This window comes from Nomascus leucogenys, chromosome 24 (assembly GCF_006542625.1).
Source record: "Nomascus leucogenys isolate Asia chromosome 24, Asia_NLE_v1, whole genome shotgun sequence".
Classification (NCBI taxonomy): domain Eukaryota; kingdom Metazoa; phylum Chordata; class Mammalia; order Primates; family Hylobatidae; genus Nomascus; species Nomascus leucogenys.
In genome coordinates, this window is record NC_044404.1 from 28,837,169 (window position 1) to 28,862,451 (window position 25,283).

Here is a 25,283-nt window from a genome sequence, read left to right on the forward strand (position 1 = left end):
CTTGCTCTTTTTTGTTTTGCTCTATTCACTCTTTTAACCCTCCCAAATGTATTAAGTTGTTCTTGGCCCAAACAGATTTTAATTTCCAGTAAGGAGCTGGGTCACAGGACCTTACATGCCTGGTGGGTCTGGTTGCTCAGTCCAACACTGGGTCTTTGAATGGGCTTGTTCATGCGTTTCTTTAGCTACTAGACATGCTTTTCTTGCTTTCAGCGAGAAGAAAAGTGCAAACTGTTATTTCCTCCATAGTGAAGTCCATATTCATAAAATATACTCACATTTCATCCCAGCAAGCAAAACATGCCCTTCTGGGGTAGCTACAGGATCACCCTTTTGGACTTAGCTTTCTGTTTGATCTCAAAGCAGGTATATACATGGTTCAGTCTTGCAAAAATAAATACACTAGTTAATGAATTTTCTGAATGAATATCTACAGAATCAAAATCGTCTTACTGATTATTATTCTTATGCTGTTTTCCCTTTGACATTGCTTTTGAAAAAGTTTTATTTAGTTAAAACCTGTGTTACCCTCAGAAAAAACTTTTAAGCAAATTTTTATTTAAATGAATTCTAATTTTTTACCCCAATACAGCTGTTTCCTACAGAGCCAAAAAGAAAGACTAAATCCAAAATCCACCCAGCATATTAGGAGATGTATTTAGCATTATGCTTTTCTTGGATACAGAGCTGCCTTGATATATAATAAACACAGAATTTTTTACAGTCATCAAGTGATGGGCTCCCACATGTTTTGATCTCAAGCATAGATCTTTTAAGGTTTTTTGAAGTATTGTTGGACAAAGAACATTTGAGTTTTTGTCTTCAAGTTATATTTACCAGACTATTTTTGGCCAAATCCCCTTTTTGAAAGTTGTTATATACCTCCTTTTACATAAACCTGAATATTATTTCTAGCTCATGCTTTATTAACCTAAGCTTCGTTCATTTCCCCCTGGAATATCCCTTTAATAGCTTGCCTGTACCTCAGGTACCCAGTATTCAAATTTGCTAGGATATATACCTACTATATACCCACAAAAATAAAAAAAAATAATAATTATTTTAAATTGTCAAGGAGATATATAAGGTATTTGGTGAACTCTTGTTAACTCACTCTCAATCCTTTGAAGGTTATTGGAAGAAGTCCCTGTTTTGAGTTGTACTAAGTGATGAAATGAAGTTGTTAGAAGCTAGAAAGCCTAAGGCTTTTAGTTTATGTGCATATTATTGATAAAGAAAAAAAGTCAGTGTATTATGTACCTCTGGGTGATTTTTCAGAGGTAGTTAACAGTCTGCTCTGGAGCCTTTAACTAGGAATTTCAGTAATAAATTCTTACATCAAAAAAGGGCTATTGTTGTTTCTTAAAAAGCAAAAACAGCCACCTAGTAATACAGAAGTAAAACCATCTCCAGGTAGAAATAGAAGGATACTGTATGTTTGCAACTCAACAAGACAAGACAGCCAATGGTGGAAGTTGTATGTTTCACCATGCCTTCATTAAACAGTTTGTTTATCTATTGCTATCTCCATCCTCCTGAGCTGAGCCTAAAATAATTTCTTATCAAGCTGAGGCTAATTGAGTTGTGGAAATACCTTCTTGGGATGAGAAGTTAGAGATCTGGTGCTGTGTCGTAATGGGAAGAAGAATCATAAATTAAGGCGTGAGTTCTTTATGGGTTATATAACTGCTAACAGCTATGGAGTTGTGATACTTCACAGCTTCCAAGAAAAGCACTTTATTTAAAGAAAAAAAAGGCAAGCAAATATACCATGTTGTATATTTATAATTTGAATGCAGATTAGTAACATCTGTCCTGGATGTGGTGTGTTTTCTACCAGTGCCCAGTCTCTGACAGGTTGCCCTTGGTTATGTTCTTTGTCCTGATTGTGTATTGTTTTGCATCTTTGTCCTGTCAACTGTAGGATTTAGACAAGAGTCAAGAGGAGATCAAAAAACATCATGCCAGCATCAGTGAGCTGAAAAAGAACTTCATGGAGTCTGTACCAGAACCACGGCCTAGTGAATGGGATAAACGCTTATCCACTCACTCCCCCTTCCGAACTCTTAACATCAATGGGCAAATCCCCACAGGAGAAGGAGTGAGTACTTTGTCCACATGACCAATTGTGAAAATGGAGGGAATAAATGTTTTTATGTGTTAATATTCTGTATCTGAGAGAAAGCTTAGAGCTGAAATTTGGATTTGGTGCCTCACTATATTCATTGCTGCTTTAAGGCATTTGTAATCAAATATTTATTTTTTTTAAGTCAGGTAGGCTACCCAGTGCAATTATAGGAGCTATTTGGAGCCACCAGTAGATGATTAGCCTCTGAGAACTGTCTCTGCAGCTACATGCTTCTGGCTAATGTATGTTTATAAACTGACCATAAGCCAGTAGAGGTTTATTTGTATTCAAACTGTGCCTTCAGGGACTAGAAAGTTTCCTAAATTTAGGAAGGTCAAAATAGGAAAGACATTAGTCTTTTTAAAAAGCTTTATTTGAACATTTGCACAACTTAGAAATATCTGGAATGGTTCCCCACAATTATATAGTAAGCCAAGGAGGCACCTAAGCCAGGTAATTCAGAACTCCAAATATTAATGATTGTATTTCAATTTTAGAAAAACTATGAGCTGGGCACCATGGCTCATGCCTGTAATCCCAGCACTTTGGGAGGCCAAGACAGGCGGATTGCTTGAGTCCAGGAGTTTAAGACCAGCCTGGGCAACATGGCAAAACCCCATCTCTACAAAAATTATAGTGGTGTGCACCTGTGTAGTCCAGCTACTCAGGGGGCTGAAACAGGAGGATTGCTTGAGCCAGGAGACCAAGGCTGCAGTGAGCCATGATTGCACCACTGCACTCCAGCCTGGGTGACAGAGTGAGACCCTGTCTCAAAAAAAAAGAAAAAAAAAAGGGAAAAGAAAAACTATTTTATCTTTACGAGTAATATTAAACTTTTAATACACTGTTCTGTAAGATAGTCACAATTAGCACAATTAGAGGTCAGAGATACCTTTCAGGGGCTCTTCTTTTTCTGTTATTGTTGTCATTACCTATTTTAGAAATCCTACATCTGGGCTGGGCGTGGTGGCTCACGCCTGTAATCCCAACACTTTGGGAGGCTGAGGTGGGCAGATCACGAGGTCAGGAGTTTGAGACCAGCCTGGCCAGCATGGTGAAACCCCATCTCTACTAAAAATACAAAAATTAGCTGGGCATGGTGGTGCATGCCTGTAATCCCAGCTACTCAGGAGGCTGAGGTAGGAGAATCGCTTGAACCTGGGAGGCGGAGATTGCAGTGAGCCAAGATCACACCACTGCACTCCAGACTGGGCAACAGAGTGAGACTCCATCTCAAAAAAAAAAAGAAAAAAAAAGAAATCCTACATCAATGAATCTATTAAACATTTAATGAAAATATCTTGAAAGTTACCATGAACATAATACCCCAAAAGTTTTTATATTTAGTTAGTACAAGTGAAATATTTATATAGTCACAATGACTCAATAAGTGGTTATGATTTAAAAATTATGTGCTTGTTTTTCCCCCAAAACAATAGCAATTCTAGTTAAAAAGGGTAAAGTGATGTCTTAATAATTTTAAAACTTTTTTTTTCCTTTTTTCGAGATGGAGTTTCGCTCTTGTTGCTAAGACTGGAGTGCAATGGCACAATCTCGGCTCCCTGCAACCTCCACCTCCGGCTTCAAGCAATTCTCCTGCCTCAGCCTCCCTAGTAGCTGGGATTACAGGCGCCTGCCACCACGCCCAGCTAATTTTTTGTATTTTTAGTAGAGATGGGGTTTCACTACGTTGGCCAGGATGGTCTCAAACTCCTGATCTCAGGTCATCCACCCGCCTCAGCCTCTCAAAGTGCTGAGCTTACAGGCGTGAGCCACCGCGCCCAGCTAAAACTTTTTTTTTTTTAATTTTCAGAATTTATGGTAAACTATCCAAATTATTATTTAGTTTCTGGAACTGGAGAAGGCAATAAAAGTTGGTTCACGGGCTGGGCGTTGTGGCTCATGCCTATAATCCTAGCACTTTGGGAGGCTGAGGTGGGCTGATCACTTGAGGTCAGGAGTTTGAGACCAGCCTGGCCAACATGGCGAAACCGCATCTCTACTAAAAATACAAAAAAATTAGCCAGGGCCGGGGGCGGTGGCTCACGCCTGTAATCCCAGCACTTTGGGAGGCCGAGGCAGGTGTATCATGAGGTCAGGAGATCGAGACCATCCTGGCTAACACGGTGAAACCCGTCTCTACTAAAAAACAAAAAATCAGCCGGGCGTGGTGGTGGGCACCTGTAGTCCCAGCTACTTGGGAGGCTGAGGCAGGAGAATGGCGTAAACCCGGGAAGCGGAGCTTGCGGTGAGCCGAGATCGCACCACTGCCCTCCAGCCTGGGCGACAAAAAAAAAAGCCAGGCATGGTGGCATGCGCCTGTAATCTCAGCTACTTGGGAGGCTGAGGCAAGAGAATCACTTGTACCCAGGAGGCAGAGATTGCAGTGAGCCGAGATTGCGCCACTGCACTCCAGCCTGGGCAGCAACAGGACTCTGTCTTAAAAAAAAAAAAAAATTGGTTCACAAAGGGTACTTTTTGTATTTTTCAAAGTGTGACTAAAATTGGCTAACAGTTCTCCAAACAGAGCTGAACAGTTTCACAGATAAGGCTGGAGAATACCTTAGTAATGGGCAGCTAAATAGAGTTACCAGGGATGACAGGACGCTATTGTTTCCTGCTCACTGTCCTCTCAGCCTCCGTTTTCTGATATAAATGGACATTAGTTTTGTGTTCTAAATCTAGAGCGTGTATCCTGAACTGAGACAATAACTCTGCTTTCTGGGCAAGACCACTGTTTTCAGTGTCAGTAGGATACTTAATTTTGATGTATCTCTAATAATAAGAGTCATAAAGGGTCTAGTAGTTCTGGTTGTGGCTTGATTTGATTTAGACTGTCTGGCTAGTCAAAGCCTAAATGAACAATTCTGAACAAGTAATTTATCATATTGGGCCTTAGTTTATGGAGTAGATGATCTTTAAGGTCCCTGTTAACTCTAAAATTCTGTAAGTCTATGACTCCATGAGAAAATGCCTTGTTGCTGTTTCACCTGGTTAACCCTATCTGCAAACTATAACTGTGTATTTTCTAGAAGTTTTCTTTTTGACTCTGTGCAAGTAATAAAAGATGCTCAATTACTTTGAAAAAGTAACTTGGGGCCGGGCGTGGTGGCTCAAGCCTGTAATCCCAGCACTTTGGGAGGCCGAGGCGGGCAGATCACGAGGTCAGGAGATCGAGACCATCCTGGCTAACACGGTGAAACCCCGTCTCTACTAAAAATACAAAAAATTAGCCGGGCGTGTTGGCGGGCGCCTGTAGTCCCAGCTACTTGGGAGGCTGAGGCAGGAGAATGGCGTGAACCCGGGAGGCGGAGCTTGCAGTGAGCCGAGATTGCGCCACTGCACTCCAGCCTGGGGGACAGAGCGAGACTCTGTCTCAAAAAAAAAAAAAAAAAAAAAAGAAAAGAAAAAGTAACTTGGTACTCTCTTGGATGAGGTTGGGTAAATTTGAATTAGTCTCCATTTCCAGGAAATATCTTACATCTTTTAATAGAAACCTTTCAGAAATCTTCTCAGGGTTGGTTTTGGGAATGGTGATGTCATTCTGTGTACTTTAAAGAAAAACTTTTTACAAACTAAACAATATCCATGGGAGTACTTGAACAATTTTAGCTCTATGCTATTACCCCTGTAAATGAATAGTGGAATAAATAAGCACTGTATTATGGTGACCTTTAATATTGGGTAATTCCACTTTCTGGCATATCTTACTTTTTCTTTAACAATTGGGATACTATTTCCATTCTCTGGGGATACCTCTTCCACCTTTGACAGTATTGTTGTTGCATTGCAAGGCAACTGAATTTTATGTAATTTGTGTATGACCAGGTGAAGAAAACTTCTATCCTACCCTCGGAAAGAAAGGTTGGTGGGCCAGAGGTAAAGCTGCTGTTATGACTTGTGCTTCTCAATCAGAATTTGCTCTTGTCATGGCACTAAGCAGATAGTCCCCTCAGAACTGAAAAACAGCTGCTGAATACTTTTTTTTCTTTCTTTTGGCTATACTAGTAAATTCACACCCACAGCCTTTCGGCCTAACACATAACACTTCCACTGCTGCAGCTTTTGCAGCTTTCGATTTGCTTATTTCGGCGCATGGCTGGTTGAAAAGCTGCATGAAGATATAAATATGTATTCAGAGAGGAAATGAATTTAATTATACCCTATTCTTTTTATGTTGTCTTTCTTCTCCCACTTAATTTTCTTTCAAAAATCATTGTAATTTTGCATCCTTTCTTTTCCTTTTTTTCTTTTTTGCTGACCAGTCCCCTAGCTACTTTCTCCCTGATACATATCACTTAGGGGTGTGCAAAGAACCAGTGTTGAACTTCCAAACTGATCAGAGAAGGCTACCTCAACTGAGAGAACTTAGAGCCAAGTTTTTCCTTTCATAGATAACGCCTGTCTTGACTATGGATAGCAGAGTACAGAAATTGCAGGGGGAAGAAAAACTTCTCAATTGGACAATTGGGGAGAAAAAACTTTTAAGGAAAGTGTCTAAAGCATTTGCTTAAAGTAATGTGTAAACCTTCATGATGGTCATTATTATTTATTTGTTTTGGTGAACCTTGGAGGGGCATTATAAACTTTTATACTTTTTGTTTTTCTTTTGCAATCTTTAAAATGTGTAAGATTAAGATTTTTATTTCTTGAGCAAAAACTAATTGCTATACTGAATGAACTGTTGCTTTTAAAACTGTTGTTTTTAAAGTCTATATGAAGAGATATAAGGATTACTTTTTATATTCTGCCATTGTATTTGTAATAAAAGTAACTTTTTTTTTTTTGTCTGAGACAGACTCTTGCTGTGTCCCCCAGGCTGGAGTGCAGTGGCGCGATCTCAGCTAACTGCAACCTCTGCCTCCCAGGTTCAAGCAATTCTCCTGCCTCAGCCTCCGAGTAGCTGGGATAATAGGCATGTGCCACCACGCCCAGCTAATTTTTGTATTTTTGGTGGAGACAGAGTTTCACCATGTTGGCCAGGCTGGTCTCAAACTCCTGACCTCGTGATCCGCCCACCTTTGCCTCCCAAAGTGCTGGAATTACAGGTGTGAGCCACTGCGCCCAGCCAAAAATAACTTTTATGATGGCAAGAAGAATGCTTCATTATTGGCATTGCCCAATTAGTGATTGGCAGCACCAAAGTAATAGAAAATGACCTAAAATTCATATGTGAATATCCTCAAAGGAAGAATAAATAACATAGCAAGGGGAAAGCCAGTGATTCCTTGAACTTCCCGTTCTAATGAGCACCCTATTGTGTTACAGAAACTTTGCCAGGATAGATTGCCAAAATAAAGTAAAGCTAAAATGAAGAGTGTCTAAAAGATATTTCCAAATCCTTTGCACATCCCCAAGTATCATTTTTGAGCATTTTCCATCTGTCATTTTGTTCATCTTATTCTGTCTTTCTTGATCTTCTACTGTGAAAGCAGACACAGGAACGTGCTCTGTTAGTACAGGATGAAGAGAAAATTAAAAGGCAAGAAAGATCTACTGAAAGAGCCTTGCCCCAGCAAGAAAATGAAGAAATTCTTCCCAAGGTTTCTATTCCAATCCCTGAGGATCACAAGTCTCTCAAAAAGTGCCACCTCTACTTTAGTACTTTTCCATCTCCTCGTATTCCTTTCATGGTGTCTTTTCTCGTGATCCTTGTGTTGGCTGTTTGGTGGTTGGTCTTTCTGTGATCAGAAAACAGGGTGCTCATCTGAAATGTCAAGACCATTGAACTTCTGTCCTTGGCTTCAACTGTGTTATTGCTGTATGATGCCCTCTGATCTTGATAGTTCACTGTCCTAGGGGAGCTCTTGTGATCATTTTTCTGTCAAATGTTACTCTTTGTAGAGTATGTATTGTGGGGTACAAAAGAGTAGCAATGGACTGCCCAAAGCCAGCCTCTCTGCATTGAAGTTTAACAAATTTAAACAAATCAGAATTAAGCATACGGCAGGTTGATAATCTTCCCAAAAGCTTTAACTCTTTTATCCTGCATGTTTACTGTTTACTATTGTTATGTCTTCCTATCCAATGTCTCACACAAACCAGGATACTCTCTAGATACATTTGATGGAATATTTTCCCAATCCTCTAGTCATTTGTTTGGCATGGGCTTCATAGTTTAAGAAAAAATTTCAACTTGGTAACCTTTCAGAAGCCTTAAAATGATAATGTTTTAATCTATAAATCCATAACCACTCCTTTTCTTAGGATATCAAACCAGTATAAAAAAAAGTCTTTTCTGGAAAAGGGCTTTTGACTTCTGTGGCCTTTTTATGAGTATTTCTGAGCTGTACAGGGACAGACAACTTTTTCCTGCCTGGTGTATAGAAGAGATCTTCAAAGATTAAATGCCATCTTTTCACAAGTAGAGTGTTGATATGGTTTAAGGAAAATGGTGCTGGTGCCCCTTAGCCTCCAGCCAGGACTGAAATTCTCAGACTACTCTACCTGTCCTTAAAAGTCTGGAACACTGGCCGGGCGCGGTGGCTCACGCTTGTAATCCCAGCACTTTGGGAGGCCGAGGCGGGCGGATCACGAGGTCAGGAGATCGAGACCACAGTGAAACCCCGTCTCTACTAAAAAAAAATACAAAAAATTAGCCGGGCGAGGTGGCGGGCGCCTGTAGTCCCAGCTACTCGGAGAGGCTGAGGCAGGAGAATGGCATGAACCCGGGAGGCGGAGCTTGCAGTGAGCCGAGATTGCGCCACTGCACTCCAGCCTGGGCGACAGAGCGAGACTCCGTCTCAAGAAAAAAAAAAAAAAAGTCTGGAACACAGATTTACTCAAGATCTGTACATAAACCCTTCTCTGAATTAAGATACTGTGTTACTTCTTTATGGCTTTACTAATTATATTGCTAGCAGCAATAGTTAGCCATTGCTAAGCTTAAAATATATATTGATATACTTTGTTTCCTGATATACTTCAGACCTGTTTGTTCGTGCACTTGTGTTGAAATCAGTTGTTTTTAATCAATGGCTTTGTGACCTCAAGTTCTGTTGTGACAAGTGTGTGTCCTCTGTTTGCATGTTGATTTCTAAGATTTACCTGAAGTAAATATGAGCAACTCTCTCTCTCCCTCTCTCTCCTTCAGGACACAACTCACATGCCTAACCTGTTATTTTTTACCTCAATATTGAAGAAACCTTGCATGTAGCTTGCTTTTTATAGCACTTGAGTGTACCAATATGGATGATTTGATTAATGTCTCAAGTATTTGTTTTGAAATCTGAGTTTATAGGGTTATCAAACTAAGATTATTATACTTTGTTTTACTTCTTAATGCTTTTCAGTTGATGAAACTTCTAAACAACACTTTTTGTGTTTGAGAAGATGGCCTCTTAGAGCAAAAAAAGACAACAGTAAAGATAAGAATCTTTTGTCCTTCAGCATCTACCAATATTGTTCTCTTGTCTCTGGAGACACGTAGAAATAATTATCTGGTATTTCTTGAAAACTGCTACGCTGTCATTATAGGCTTTCCCAAGAAATGGAAAAAGAAGCAAGGACCAGGTTAAAACTTAAAATTTGGTGTGCGTATATATCTTTTTGTCACAGGCTATGTCTGTTTATAATATATATTTTGTAAATAAGCATATTTATTGATTCACTCATAATAAGAGGGACCTGAAATATTACGAAGCTGTTCTCTACCACAGAAAGTAGTAATCATAAGTACTCTCTTTTATCTGGGAAATAAAGATACAAGAGTTTCCCTTAATGAAATAACAAATGGAACTATAGAATTGGTTAGATTATTTTAAATCTTTTTTTAAGGAATTAAAAGGAAATAATCAGAACTTTATGTATACTTTTATAACTGTTTCAGATTATAATTCCTGAATTTCCAGTTTTCATCCTTATACACAGCTTTTTATTAATTACTATTGTAAACTTCACCCTGAATTTTGTTTCTCTTTGTATTGGAGTTATTCCAAGTCCATTAAAAGTCTAAGCCAATGATACTTTTCAGTTTTCTGAAATGCAGCAAGAGTCCTCGGAGATCTTTATTGAGAGTCAAAGGAGAGGCCATTTCTTCTATCAATAGGGTAAGAATGATTAAGAGGAGAATGGCCAAGCCCTTGTATTGGATGAAGCTGACCAATGCAGACTCAAAAGATACCATCACAATTATCAGAGGAAAAATATTGGGCATTCCAGCTTTGTATTACCTAAAGGTAACACTGCCAATATTTGCAACATAAAGCGTAAATGGGCCGGGCGCGGTGGCTCACACCTGTAATCCCAGCACTTTGGGAGGCTGAGGCGGGCAGATCACCTGAGGTCAGGAATTCGAGACCAGCCTGTGCAACATGGTGAAACCCCGCCTATACTAAAAATACAAAAATTAGCTGGGCATGGTGGCGCACACCTGTAATCCGAGCTACTTGGGAGGCTGAGGCAGGAGAATCGCTTGAACCCGGGAGGCAGAGGTTGCAGTGAGCCAAGATCACGCCACTGCACTCCAGCCTGGGTGACAGAGTGAGACTCCGTCTAAAAAAAAAAAAAAAATTTGTAAATAGTCTTGGTTTCCTTCCTTCATTTTCAGTACCAGAGGCAAATTCTAATACATATTGATGTTACCCTGATTCAGCTTCTTAATGGCAAGTTGATAAATAAAAAATAATTTGGACTAAAGGTATCAATACAGACCAGTATAATATTTTGGGTTTTTGCTTTGGTTTTGTCATTATTCATTTCTAGGGTGACTCTGAGAGGTTCATTTAACTACTTGGCGCCCAGATTTCCACCTAGTAATGCGGAGACAAACCTACCTCATGAGAATGAATATGTAATAAATTCCAGGAACCAGAGACCCTGGTTGTCCTTCAATTCTTGGTCTTTTGGGAGCTGGGAAGATGAAAATTTAAAAACACACAAACATACATTAACTTCTTTTTATTTTGAAAGTAAGTCGTTAAATAGCTGTGTTTATTTCCATCTACTCCTTATTGATATTTGACCACTTTACTAATTTTCCAAATTTATCCTTCTCTTAATAAATGCATCTTATCCAAATGATATGATTAGAGTGGATCATACTTGAAAATAAACCAAGCATCTATATTTTGGGCCTCTCAGCCAGTTTCTTTCATGCTAACACTGGCAATATGAAGGGAATTGTTTGCATGGGTCAAGTTTTCTACTTATTTACATCTTAAGTAAAAGTTTTGAAGGGAAAAGATGCTGACTCTGTTGATTAAGATTAGACTGGATATTATACATGGAATAGATTTCCAGTTGGCTTCCTAGGACCTAGTACATTTCTTTCTATTAAATATTATAAATTTTACTCTGAAATTTCTTTGGCTATAATAACCCAATTCACTTTCTCCTAGTTTCCTAAGTCACTTCTGTAATACTTCTTATAGATAAGCCTGTAGTACTTCCTATAGATAAGCCTATAGGACACGTGAGGCATTAGAGATCTAATTAATTTTAAGAAGGTATTAATGGCGCAAAAATTACACTTGTGCTTTACCCAGTGATCATGTATTTACAAAAGGAAAACAGGGCAAAATTAATATGAGACATGGTCTCATTGTTGCTTTTATTTTTTCGCCAAGGATTTTGAATACAGTAAAGACATACAGAATTTGTTGACAGAGTTGCCTTCCCTTATATTCCTCTTCACAGGAATTATAAAATCCCAGGCCGGGCATGGTGGCTTACGCCTGTAATCCCAGCACTTTGGGAGGCCAAGGTGGGCAGATCACGAGGTCAGGAGATCGAGACCATCCTGGCTAACATGGTGAAACCCCGTCTCTACTAAAAATACAAAAAATTAGCCGGCGTGGTGGCGGGCGCCTGTAGTCCCAGCTACTCGGGAGACTGAGGCAGGAGAATGGCGTGAACCCGGGAGGCGGAGCTTGCGGTGAGCCGAGATCGCGCCTCTGTACTCCAGCCTGGGCGACAGAGCGAGACTCTGTCTCAAAAAAAAAAAAAAAATCCCAAACTATAGCATTCTCTGCAGCTTTGAAAAAGACTATTATATTGTTTTTATTATACATAGAAACTTCATTTTTTTCATATACTCAGATTACACCGTTTGTAATATTGGTACTAGAAACTACAACTCCTTATTCTTACTCTGTTTTGTGTGGCATGTGGCATTACCATATCTGCTTCCTCTACGCTTTAGTGGATAGTATTAATAGGCCACTCTCATTTCTGAAGCGGTTACTCCTCATGCCTTACTATCTCCTTTTACTGCAGCAGAATATGACACAAAAAGAAACACATTGGTACAGACCTATAGAAGCATACCTGAAATGGCTAAGAAGGTATGGAATTAGAGTTAGGAAGCCATACAAAGTTAGGCTACAGGAAGAGCAGTGGCTATGATCAACAATTATAAATTCATGGGGGATTCCTTTTGGTAAACAAAACTATCATCCTAGAACTTGAAAGACAAAAAGAAGATAAAGTAGTTTATTCCCACAGATCAGAAATGCAGGCTAAAAGCCAAATAACTTGAATAATAGCCTAACTAAATGTATAGATAACACACTATACATTGTGGAGAAAACACACTTTAGGAATTTTAAAAATCTTTTGTGCGACCAGGCGTGGTGGCTCACGCCTGTAATCCCAGCACTTTGGGAGGCTGAGGCGGGCGGATCACAAGGTCAGGAGATGGAGACCATCCTGGCTAACACGGTGAAACTCCATCTCTACTAAAAATACAAAAATTAGCTGGACGTGGTGGTGGGCACCTGTAGTCCCAGCTACTCAGGAGGCTGAGGCAGGAGAATGGCATGAACCTGGGAGGCGGAGCTTGCTGTGAGCTGAGATCGCGCCACTGCACTCCAGCCTGGGCGACAGAGCGAGACTCCATCTCAAAAAAAAAATCTTTTGAGATTGAAATCCTAGGCCGGGCGTGGTGGCTCACACCTGTAATCCCAGCACTCAGAAGGCCAAGGTGGGGAGATCTCCTGAGGTCAGGAGTTCAAGACCAGCCTGGCTAACATGGTGAAACCCTATCTCTACTAAAAATACAAAAATTAGTTGAGTGTGGTGTCAGGCATCTGTAATCCCAGCCCTTCGGGAGGCTGAGGCAGGAGAATCCCTTGAACCCAGGAGGTGGAGGTTGCAGTGAGCTGAGATCGCGCCACTGCACTCCAGCCTGGGCAACAGCAAGACTCCGTCTCAAAAAAAAGAAAAATCCTAGAAGGCAGCAGTGTCTTACCCTTTAACATAGAATCCTGTTTTGGGTAAATGATAGAATAACTCTGGCATTTGAAAGATTAAAAGGTAGGGGAAGGCATAGAGTCCCAACTATCTTTTTTTGTCTCAAAATCAACAAAGGCAGGTGAGCCTCTCATTTTCTTATCTTCTACCTCTTCAAAGAAAAGTCTTCATATTTATAAGATCCTATCTCAGTAAAACACATAGAAAAATATTTAAGGGGATAACATGGCCACCATTCATTTTATTCACTTATTTTATTTGTCACCCACCAGCAAAGTACTCTATTATATATTACAAGGATCAAAGCATCAGCATTATCAGAATTTTAGGGATTGGATAGGATCCTAATTCAACTCCTCTCTCTTCCAGTGCTTGACTCTTCTCTACAATATCATTTAGAGATATGGAGGCCAGTCTTGCAGTCTTTGTTTCAATATCTCCTGAGATAACATATTACATCTTTGGACAGCTCCGAGTTTGTATATAAATCATTCATATATTAAGTGAAAATCTGTTTCCCTGTAGCTTTCATTCACTGATCCTGAATGGAGGCATTTTAAAGAATTTTCTATTTCCACATTACTTCTTCACATACTTAAAGGTAACTCTCATGTTGAAACTAGTCACTATTCTTACCCTCAGACAAGTTACCATCTGCTATTCAGATCTATTCCAGTCTTCCTCCTAGCATGTCATCCTCCTTTCTTCTTTTCTAACTTTCCTTGTTTTAACAGCTTTTTCTTTCTGGCTGTGTTGCCCACTGTGGATTATTCAGCTTTAAGTCCCTATAAATTGACATTCTCCAAAAAATTTTGAAATTTCTGGCTATCCCAGCTTCTTCATAGATAACATAGGCTTTGGAATTGTTTTAGATAAAAGAGTAGAGGTGGGATAGTTTTCCAGCTTTGAGAGTTTCATGTAGCCCAGAATCTGTTGACAAGATAGTATCAATGTTATATTTTGAGGAAGCACACTACTAAAGCCTGCATTCTAAGTTTGCTTTCCTTCTGTGACAGTCTGAGTAACCTTTACATACTTGAGTTGTCCCCAAGTGATTCAGTTTATACCAGTGCGATGATAAAATTATGGAAACGTACTTTCTGCTTAATATTCTGATTATGATTTATACCCCACCAGAAAAAGTGATATTAAATATTTGAAGTGTTGTTAATACATCTCTTTTCTGCCTTTCTCCTCAAAACTATGAGATTCTCAAAGGTAAGAGGTTCTTTAGGCCAAGCATGGTGGCTCGTGCCTGTAGTCCCACCTACTGAAGAGGTTGAGGCAGGAGGATTGCTTGAGCCCAGGAGCTCAAGGCTGCAGTGAGCCATGATCACACCACTTCTCTCCAGCCTGGGCGACACAGCATGACACTGTCTCTAAAAAAATTTTAAATAAAAATAGGCCTTGATTTTGCCAATCTATAACGTTTGTATCCCAGCTACCACGTTGCCTTGAATATAACAAATAATATTTGTTAAACTGAATTAAATGATTAATCACAGATGGAGATGGATAAATAACTTTTCACATAGAATCTCTTGTACTGGCACATAAATTTGTGCCAAACTAATCACCTTATGCCCAATCATTATATGCAGGTAATCCAGAAAGCCTATATCCAGCCCAGAAGCCACTGTCTCTCTTGTTAATCCTGTAGTATGGTCTCTTGTTTATTCAAGGAATCTAGTATACCCTATGGTAGGGGTCAGTTTCTATTTTTTTTTTTTTTTTTTTTTTGAGACGGAGTCTCGCTCTGTCACCCAGGCTGGAGTGCAGTGGCGCAATCTCGGCTCACTGCAAGCTCCGCCTCCCGGGTTCACGCCATTCTCCTGCCTCAGCCTCTCCGAGTAGCTGGGACTACAGGCGCCCGCCACCACGCCCGGCTAATTTTTTGCATTTTTAGTAGAGACGGGGTTTCACCGTGGTCTCGATCTCCTGACCTCGTGATCCGCCTGCCTCAGCCTCCCAAAGTGCTGGGATTACAAGTGTGAGCCACCGCGCCTGGCCAGTTTCTATTGTTAATGTCTTGTAACTTGGTTCAATTAAAAGCTCTTATCCAGCTGGCCTTGGTGGCACAAGCCTGTAGTCCCAGCTACTCAGGAGGCTGAGGCAGGAGGATCACTTGAGCCTGGGAATTCCAGTCCAGCGTGGGCAACATAGCAAGACCCCATCTCAAAAAAAAAAAGCTCTTATGTATTTATCACAGGTAATAATCAGCTATTCTCACTCTAGAACATATTACCAAGGATAGGATACACATCTGTATAAATAAAGTCATCTCGGATGAGTGTGATATCATAAAGGGAACATTTATGTTTATCTAAAATACACTGCAGAAAGCAATTTGACACTTTTTTTCTTGTGTTTTATGTGATATAGAAACATGAACCATATCAAACTTACGGGTTTTGATGTATTTGGAGTATCAGAAGTAGGCAAACTTTTTTTGTAAAGTGCCAAATAATAAATATTTTAGGCTTTGCAGGCTATATGGTCTGTCACAACCACTTAGCTTTGCCATTGTAGAGTGAAAGTAGTATAGATAACACATAAAATGAATGTGATTATGCTCCAATCAGACTTTATTTATGGACACTGAAATTTAAATTTTGTATAATTTTACATACTACTAAATATTATTCTATTAGTTTCCTAACCATTTTATTTTATTTATTTATTTATTTATTTTTTGAGACGGAGTCTTGCTCTGTCGCCCAGGCTGGAGTGCAGTGGCGCAATCTCGGCTCACTGCAAGCTCCGCCTCCCGGGTTCACGCCATTCTCCTGCCTCAGCCTCTCCAAGTAGCTGGGACTACAGGCACCCGCCACCACGCCCGGCTAATTTTTTGTATTTTTAGTAGAGACGGGGTTTCACCGTGGTCTTGATCTCCTGACCTCATGATCTGCCCGCCTCGGCCTCCCAAAGTGCTGGGATTACAAGCATGAGCCACCGCGCCCGGCCAGTTTCCTAACCATTTTAAAATGTAAATACCATTCTTAGCTCATAGCAATACAAAAATAAGGAGAGGGTGGCTGGGTGCAGTGGCTCACGACTAATCCCAGCACTTTGGGAGGCCAAAATGGGCAGATCATTTAAGGTCAGGAGTTTGAGACCAGTTTAGCCAACATGGTGAAACCCCGTCTCTACTAAAATACAAAAATTAGCCAGGTATGGTGGCGCACGCCTTTTTTTCTTTTTTTTTTTTTTTTTTGGGACAGGGTCTCACTCTGTCTCCCAGGCTGGAGTGCAGTGGTGCAGTCACATCTCACTGAAGTCTCGACCTTCTGGCCTCAAACAGTCCTCCCACCTCAGCCTCCCAAGCTGCTGGGACCACAGGTGTGTGTCACACCTTGCTAAAAGACAGGGTTTTACCATGTTGCCCAGGCAGGTCTCAAACTCCTGAGCTCAGGCCATCCACCCTCCCCAGCCTCCCAAAGTGCTGGGATTACAGGTGTGAACCACTGAGCCTGGTTTTGGGGAGGTGTTTTCTAATAAATCCATAAGCACGTGTTTCTTTCATTTCCCTTGACCAGGCTCCGTTTGCTTTAATACTTAGCTGAATAAATTAATTATTCATTAACAATTCAGCATGATATTTAAGCCTAAGAAATCCTTAGTTCCTTTGGGACATTTTCTTTGATATTTTTCTCACATTATTTGCTGTCTTAATGTGTAAACTTATGAATAAATCTTATTTATTGCAAATGTGATTCGGGTTGCTACTAATCATTAAGGAATTAGGAGTTAATAATGCTGTTCATAGACCTACTACCAAAAAAATCCAAATGAACCTCTGTTTCAGCTGATCAGCAAGAGATTGCTGTCAGCTGGTTTTTCTCTTGTTTTTCCTTATATTCACTCTTCTCTGTGGCCCAATAATTAGTTGTCTTTTGCTTAGTTGTAAGAGAGACAACCTACTGGTGTGCATTCAGTTCTCAGAATGTTATTTTAAATCAACTTTGAACTAATTTGACTATGCCAAGTTTTAAAAATAATTTTTTTCTAACCAATTTAATTAGTCACTACAACAGATGTAGTTGTCACATCTGTTGGAAACATTTTAGTATGATGAATTTGTCTTTTATGGGCTTTTAAAAAGCACTGTACAAATTTGTAGTTAATAACTCTTCAGTATTGCCACTCTAATCTTACTGAAAAGTGAAGAATGGTGTGGGTGTGGGTATGTGGGTGTGAGGAGAGCTTGTTCCTGTAATGTGAAATTGACAGAAGGTATATCACTTTATCTCTTACTTCACCTTGGGTAAACCTTCTCTTAACTCTCACAGCTCTAGATTTTATTATATTATTCAGGTGATTATTTCAAACTAATGCTTCAGCCGGGCACTGTGGCTCACGCCTGTAATCCCAGCACTTTGGGAGGCCGAACCGGGTGGATCACCTGAGGTCAGGAGTTTGAGACCAATCTGACTAACTTGGAGAAACCCTGTCTACTAAAAATACAAAATTAGCCAGGTGTGATGGCGCATGCCTGTAATCCCATCTACTCGGTAAGCTCAGGCAGGAGAATTGCCTGAACCTGGAAGGTGGAGGTTGCAGTAAGCTGAGATCGCACCATTGCACTCCTGCCTGGGCACCAAGAGCGAAACTCTATCTCAAAAAAAAAAACACCTAACACTTCACATTTTAGAGCGGTCTATTTACTAGCTCAAAGTATGTACCTTGTGATCTAAGTAAAATAACTTTGTAGTGTTTCTCCAAAGCCATGTTTCTTTTATGAGTTTGTTGAAAATGCTAACACAGAAAGCCATTTTCACTATTAGACAATTTCTCAAAAAGATAAAACATAGCTAGTTAATATTCAATAATAGTTTTCTATAATAATAGCTGTCTGTTGCATTGGTTCTGTAGAATCAAGGTAACTATTTCTTGGGTTTTTTGTTTGTTTTGTTTCTTTTTTGAGACGGAGTCTCACTCTGTCACCCTGGCTGGAATGCAGTGGTGCGATCTCGGCTCACTGCAACCTCCACCTCCCGAGTTCAAGCTATTCTTGTGCCTCAGCCTCCTGAGTAGCTGGGACTACAGACACCCGCCGCCAAACCTGGCTAATTTTGTATTTTTAGTAGAGATGGGGTTTCACCATGTTGGTAAGGCTGGTCTCGAACTCCTGACCTGAAGTGACCTGCCCACCTCAGCCTCCCAAAGTGCTGGGATTACAGGCGTGAGCCACTGGGCCTAGCCTCCAGGTAACTGTTTTCTAGATATCAAATTCTCTTAAATGCTTATTATGACTTTAATCAATTTTTAGAACTGAGACTTCTGTGAAATCCAGCCAAACAAATTTAATTTTGTTCCATTCTAACTTCAGAGTTTTTGTACTGGTCATAGCTCCTTTTTCTCCATCTTCATCCCTCCACCCCTACCCTTCATAGTGTAATGAAATAAAACTGACCACCAAAGGCTTCTGGTCTGTTAGACATGTTTAGTATAACCTTTAATATTTGCCCAAGCACTTTGACTTCTGTAGATCTATTCAGATTTGAGAACACTCATTTGATCTGTGGAGTCCTTGCTGGTGAGTGCAGTGTAAAGGCAAAATTTTCTATTACCTAATAGTTAAAATTTTGCATCCGGCATGGATTTTGAAGCTGTTTGCTTTTACATTCACCTATTCTGGGGGTAATCTAATAACAGCACTATTTAGGAAATTATAAAAACAATGTTTGACAAATAATTATCATTGGCTAATTTCATTTGCTGTCCTTTGTGAGAGGCTGCATTGTGGAATTATTTTCCTATCGTAAGCAATTTTATCAACTCTAGTAAAGGCCCACATCTTCCAGAATAAGCCCCTTTATCCAGATTTTATACAAATGTAATCTTTATGTACCAGAGAATAGCAATAGACTGTGAAAATGACTCTGAGTTTCATGGAGAAGCTAGTGAGCACTATAAGGATATATTTCTAGCTAGAAACTAATAGCATACAACCTAAAAAAAAAAAAAGGCGAGAGAGAGTACATCCAAGAGAGAAAAATTAGAATGAAGAGAAATGTATTGCACGATAAAGAATGTCACACTAGAGAGGAAAGATGGAATTTTAACATCACCTTTTGCTAGCCCATGGTTACTCTGTTGTTAGTTTATCCCCATGTTGAGTGTTTGTGATTCTAATGTCCTTTTTTAAACTTCTAAGTGGCCTGAGTTTTCCGCTGAAACTGTACAAAACTATTATTTATCAAGCTTTTGGGGGTGGGAATCAGAGGATGTTTCTCCTTTCGGTAATTTTTGTTCTTCTGTCTTCATTGGTTTCCTTTTTTGGCTGAAGAATGGGCTCCTACTGCTTGACTTGTCATCTTTATGTGCTGTTTACACATGGCTTTTGCAAAAGAAGCCATTACCACATCTGATTTATCTTTTATTGCAAGTGCCCATTTAAAAGCATTTGTTTTAACTTAAAAAAGTTTTAATCATCGGGCTAATGTTCCTACTGATTATTATACAACCTAGGGAAATACTGATATAATTTTTCAAAATAGGAAATTACAAATATTTATATTAATGTATAAAGACATATGTTTTGCTCTTAAGAGGTTTTCCCCTAGGCACTTAAAGCCATTCTTTGCTGAGACTTAACCTTGTCATGTTTTGTTAAAGAGAAGAATATAGAAGCAAAGCACTCGCAATTAACTGATCTTATCAGGATTAAATTCTACATTTTTTAGTTTGCATGTTGCAGACCATCTGGGGTATTACTTAAATACATTGTTGATAATTTAAGTGACTGTGATATTTATTGTTTACTTTAGTTAAGAACCAGGAGCTGGATTCTTCCGCTGGGTATCTTCCTTCTGTGCTTAGCAAGATAACCTCGATTCCTGCTGGTTCTGTGGGCATTTGCACTGCAAAGCATTTCTTACTGGGTTTGCAAAGCAAGGGTAATGTGCTCTGTGGGTGTATGTGTGTCTGTGCACCCTCACCCCCTATTCTCACTGCCATCTCTGTTCACTTCCTTTTACTTATCAAAACTTCTTTTTCTCAATCTATGTAAATCGTATTAAAAAGTTTAATGAATCCCTTTTCCCAGACATATAGAAACACTAATAAAAGTTTTATGTATTAAATTTTCCTCACATATTTGCATTTCAGCAAGCCACAAAGTCATTGCACAGATGATGGTGACTGATTACAGCATTGGTCATATCATTAAGCAGTACTTACAAGGCCAGCTTTAAATCTCATTTTACTTGACAGAATGCAAAATAAAATGAAGATAATGTGAAAAACGATGGTATAGTTTAACGGATGTAGTGGATTGGGGATTACAATTGTGTAAAGTGACTGCAGAGGTATATGCTAAATCTCAGACCCTCTTTTTGAGGAAAATTTAGAAATTTCAAGGAGCAAATGTGTGGGTAATAGCAATATAGAAAAATAAGCTTTGAGGCTAGAAACAGTAATAAATCTCTGACATTTTAAAATAGTTGTAAATTGTGTGACTAATCAGAAATATTCTATTTTCTTTCTTAACAGACAGTATGTATCCCAAAACTATCTATTATAAACAGTATTCTTCCTGAGGATCTTGGTTCGGGAATATTTATGAAATAGCCTCGTAGTATACCCATTTTAATTCTCCTCTCACAATTTCTTTCTTCAAAGTTGTGATGTTCTCTAAAATATAATGAGGACCTCTTTGAGAACTTGCTAACAAAAGCTGAAAGGAAGCCCAATTTTAGTTAAATCCATAGGCTTGGCCCACTTCAGGAGTTCAAGAAACACCATGTAGGGACCTCCTGTCTTTATTGCTTTGGTTCATGTTACTTTGCAAAAAGTAATATTTTAAGAAATATAAATCATTCTGGATATGAATTGTGATGTGATAGTATCAATCTATAGTGTATATCACTAACCTACAGTTATTGTTTAGATCAGTTTTGGGGATACTTTGATTTTTTTTTTTTTTTTTTTTTTTTTGTGAGTTGGAGTTTCACTCTGTCGCCAGGCTGGAGTGCAGTGGCATGACCTCGGCTCACTGCAACCTCTGCCTCCTGGGTTCAAGCGATTCTCGTGCCTCAGCCTCCTGAGTAGCTGGGATTACAGGCACACGCCACCATGCCTGGCTCATTTTTGTATTTTTGGTGAAGATGGGATTTCACCATGTTGGCCAGGCTGGTCTCGATCTCCTGACCTCATGATTCACCCCCCCTCGGCCTCCCAAAGTGCTAGGATTACATGCATAAGCCACCACGCCCGGCCGATCTTTAATATTTTATATTCCCTATTGCTATCATGACTTTGGCAAGAGAGTAATAATTTCCTTTGAGTATCTTCACTGTTTCAGAGGTAGATACTTAAGAAGAAAGTTTACTAAGGAATTAAATCACAGATAACTACTTTTTTTTTGGTGGGGGACAGAGTATTGCTCTGTTGCCCAGGCTGGAGTGCAGTGGCGTGATCTCAGCTTACTGCAACCTCCACCTCCCGGGTTCAAGCAATTCTCCTGCCTCAGCCTTGCAAGTAGCTGGGATTACAGGCACCCGCCACCATGCCCGGCTAATTTTTTTATATTTTTAGTGGAGACGGGGTTTCACCATGTTGGCCAGGCTGGTTTCCAACTCCTGACTTCAAATGATCCGCCTGCCTCAGCCTCCCAAATTGCTAGGATTACAGGCGTGAGCCACCACACCTGGCCAACAACCACATTTTAAATCACTTTCCTGATAATATCCCTTCTACCTCTAAATCAGAAAACATTAAAATACAATGAAGCTACAACTTAAATTTGAAGTATTTCTTTTCCACCAGTTATACAGGTATATTATATTCATCATCATTGACTTTGACCTTCTTTTCTTTTTTTTTTTTTTAACCCCAAGTTTACAACTTCCACCTGCCAGGCTCAAGTGATCCTCCCACCTCAGCCTCCTTAGTGGCTGGGAATATAGGCACACGCCACCACACCTGGCTAATTTTTTGTATTTTTGGTAGAGGTGGGGTCTTGCCATATTGCCCAGGCTGGTCTCGAACTTCTGGACTCAAGCGGTCTGCCCGCCTCGCCCTCCTAAACTGCTGGGATTAAAGGCGTGAACTACCTCACCCAGCTGACTTTGACTTTCAAAACCAACTAACTAAATTACCAAGGTTTAATATTATATTACCCTTATAAAAGAGAACTTTTATACTACGTACCAGTTAGTAGCTTATAATTCTTTCCTCTAACTACTTTTTTCTTTTAGAAACCTATTAAGGCTTATTTTTTACTGTTTTTAAAAGGCTTGGAAGATGTTAAGGATTTTTTAGCACTTTCTGCATAAATTGTTTACTAGACTCTTCAGGTTTTAAAGATCATTTCAGTACTGAAACCAGATACAAGTGCTTGCATAAGAAAATAATCACTTTTTATTACAAAAGTAATACGTACTTACTTTAGAAAGGTTAGGAAATAGAGAAAAACCACAAACAAAAAGATCGTTTGCAATCCCATGATTATTAATAGTTTAGTACACCTTAAAATATTTTTTCTTTTTTTCTTTTTTTTTTTTTTGAGACAGAGTCTCGCTCTGTCACCAGGCTAGAGTGCAGTGGCGCGATCTCGGCTCACTGCAACCTCCGTCTCCTAGGTTTAAGCGATTCTCCTGCCTCAGCATCCCGAGTAGCTGGGACTACAGGCACGCGCCACCACACCCAGCTAATTTTTGTATTTTTAGTAGAGACGGGGTTTCACCATGTTGGCCAGGATGGTCTTGATCTCTTGACCTCATGATCCACCCGCCTCAGCCTCCCAAAGTGCTGGGATTGTAGGCGTGAGCCACTGCGCCCGGCCCATATCCTGCTTTTAATAATATCTGAAATTCATAGGTCAAAAAAAGGGTAATTTATAACTCATAAAGGCACATATATAATCAGGGTCTGATGATTCTGAGACATAATCCCTTTGCATAAATAGTTTTTGAGAGAAAGCCTTTAGGAAAAAAAATATTGTTTTCTTCCCCAAAACAAAGAAAATACTGAATATATCATACTTAGCAGGAGCCATTGACTTTTTAAATGAAATTGAGGATCTTCAAATAATGTTTCTGTTCAATTAAATATTTGTCTAATTTTTTTCGTATTAAAACCAACTAGATATCATTGCAGTACTTTACATATATAGGCAGCCAGTCTTTCTATCATAGCATCTTTTTTCCTTTTTCTTTTTCTTTTTCTTTTTGAGATGGAGCCTCCCTCCTGTTGCGCAAGCTGGAGTGCAGTGGCACGATTTCAGCTCACTGCAATCTCCACCTCCCGGGTTCAAGCGATTCTCCTTCCTCAGCCTCTTGAGTAGCTGGGATTACAGGTGTGCACCACCACGCCTGGCTAATTTTTGTAGTTTTGGTAGAGACGGGGTTTCGCCATGTTGGTTAGGCTGGTCCTAAGCTCCTGACCTCAGGTGACACACCCGCCTCGGCCTCCCAAAGTGCTAGGATTACAGGTGTGAGCCACTGCACCCGGCCAGCATCTTTTTTCTTACAGATTCCCCATCAGTTCAGGTAAGCAACACCTAGATTAACACCTTTGAATCACATTAAGTCTCAGCTTTGCCTTTTTGTCACTGAGGATGGTTCAGACACAGCCATATATTCATCTTCTACTTGAGAAGATCCCTTTAAAGTTTTCAGGCTAATTTGGTATGTGCAGTTGCAGTCTTACATAATCCAATGGCCCTTGATGATGGTCACAGCCAAAGGCAACAACACTGTCAGTTAGAATTCTTTACTGATATTAAATGCCAAATTCTGGGTGTCTTGTGTCATGGAGACTTTATATTTTCTTCCGGCCAGTCTTGTCTTCTGGCTTTTCAGCCTTCTTGTATGTAAAAATCTAGTGTCAGCCACTAAGAACAGACTCTGTTAAGAGGAGTTTGGACGCTGTTTGTACTTCTCAAAGTTAGAGTCGGGTTTGCTATGTGTTATTTTGAGCATAATAGGACATGTCCTGAAGCTGGGCACACTGGCATGTGCCTGTAGTCCTAGCTAATCGGGAGCCTGAGGTGGGAAGATCCCTTGGGCCCAGGGATTTGAATCCTGCCTGAGCAACATAGCGAGAGCCTATGTCTAAAAAATAAATATATACATAAGTAAAATAAATAGGACATGTGCTTTGGTCCTACTTGAAATACCTTCTAAGGTCATGGGAAGAAGATGGGCTTGAGAACCAGAGATAGATCTGAGTCTAAACACCAGCTGTTCATCTGTTCATCTATAAAATAGAAATAATGACTACTTCATAATTATACTGTAAATAATTAAATGAAAAAACATGCTCAAGTGATTAGTACAGCACCTGGCACATGGTAAACATACAAAAATATTATTTTTCTCTTATTTTACTGATGGAGGAGATAAAATGCTGGACTAGACTATGAGTCTGGTCAAATGAGCCACTTTATTTCTTCCTAAACATGCTTTTCTAAACATTTTAGTTACTGAATAGCACAGGACAAAGAAGAAGTTCTCAAGTGACCTGGATTTACCTAACATACCTTCAACACGTTTTTACTGAGCATCTATTACATACCAAAAACTGTACAAGAAAGATAGAGAGCTAAGTAAGACAGTAACAAGTTCTCATCCCCCAAGGATTTCTTAGTCTAATGGAAAAGACATGAATATGCCAGTGATGATAGGGTACAATGGGAACAAAAGAGGACTGGTATCTAAACATACTTTAGGCAGCCAAGGAAAATCTAGAAGAAATGACAGTTGAGCTAAGTGTGGACTTCCAGGCAGAAGGAATAACATTTACAAAGGCACAGAGATAATAGAAAGATGCTCTGTCCTAGGAACTACAAATAGTTTTGAAGTAATGGGGAGAAGGATATATGTGGAGGTGTAGCTGGACGAAGCTGGAGAGAGAGGTAAGGGTCAGATTTTAAAGTATTTTCTGTCTTACTAAAACCCAATGAAGGGTTTTAAACTAGAAAATTGAATTTTCAATGTTTAATTTTAGAAATAAGCACTTC

The 25,283-nt window shown here is 39.6% G+C and overlaps 1 protein-coding gene across 13 annotated transcripts in view; it reads left to right on the forward strand.

Moving 5' to 3' along the window:
- The window catches only part of EPB41 (erythrocyte membrane protein band 4.1), a 225,452-nt gene that overhangs the window by 172,819 nt on the left and 27,350 nt on the right, over positions 1–25,283 (forward strand). For 9 of the 13 annotated variants that reach the window (XM_030805656.1, XM_030805657.1, XM_030805644.1 and 6 more), the window contains one exon: positions 1,925–2,101. In XM_030805656.1, coding sequence (XP_030661516.1) covers positions 1,925–2,101 — 177 coding nt within the window. Of the gene's footprint in view, positions 1–1,924; positions 2,102–5,956; positions 6,008–6,393; positions 6,961–7,563; positions 8,493–25,283 lie in introns of those variants that run through there. The other 4 variants (XM_030805649.1, XM_030805650.1, XM_030805654.1 and 1 more) reach the window with 4 other exon arrangements.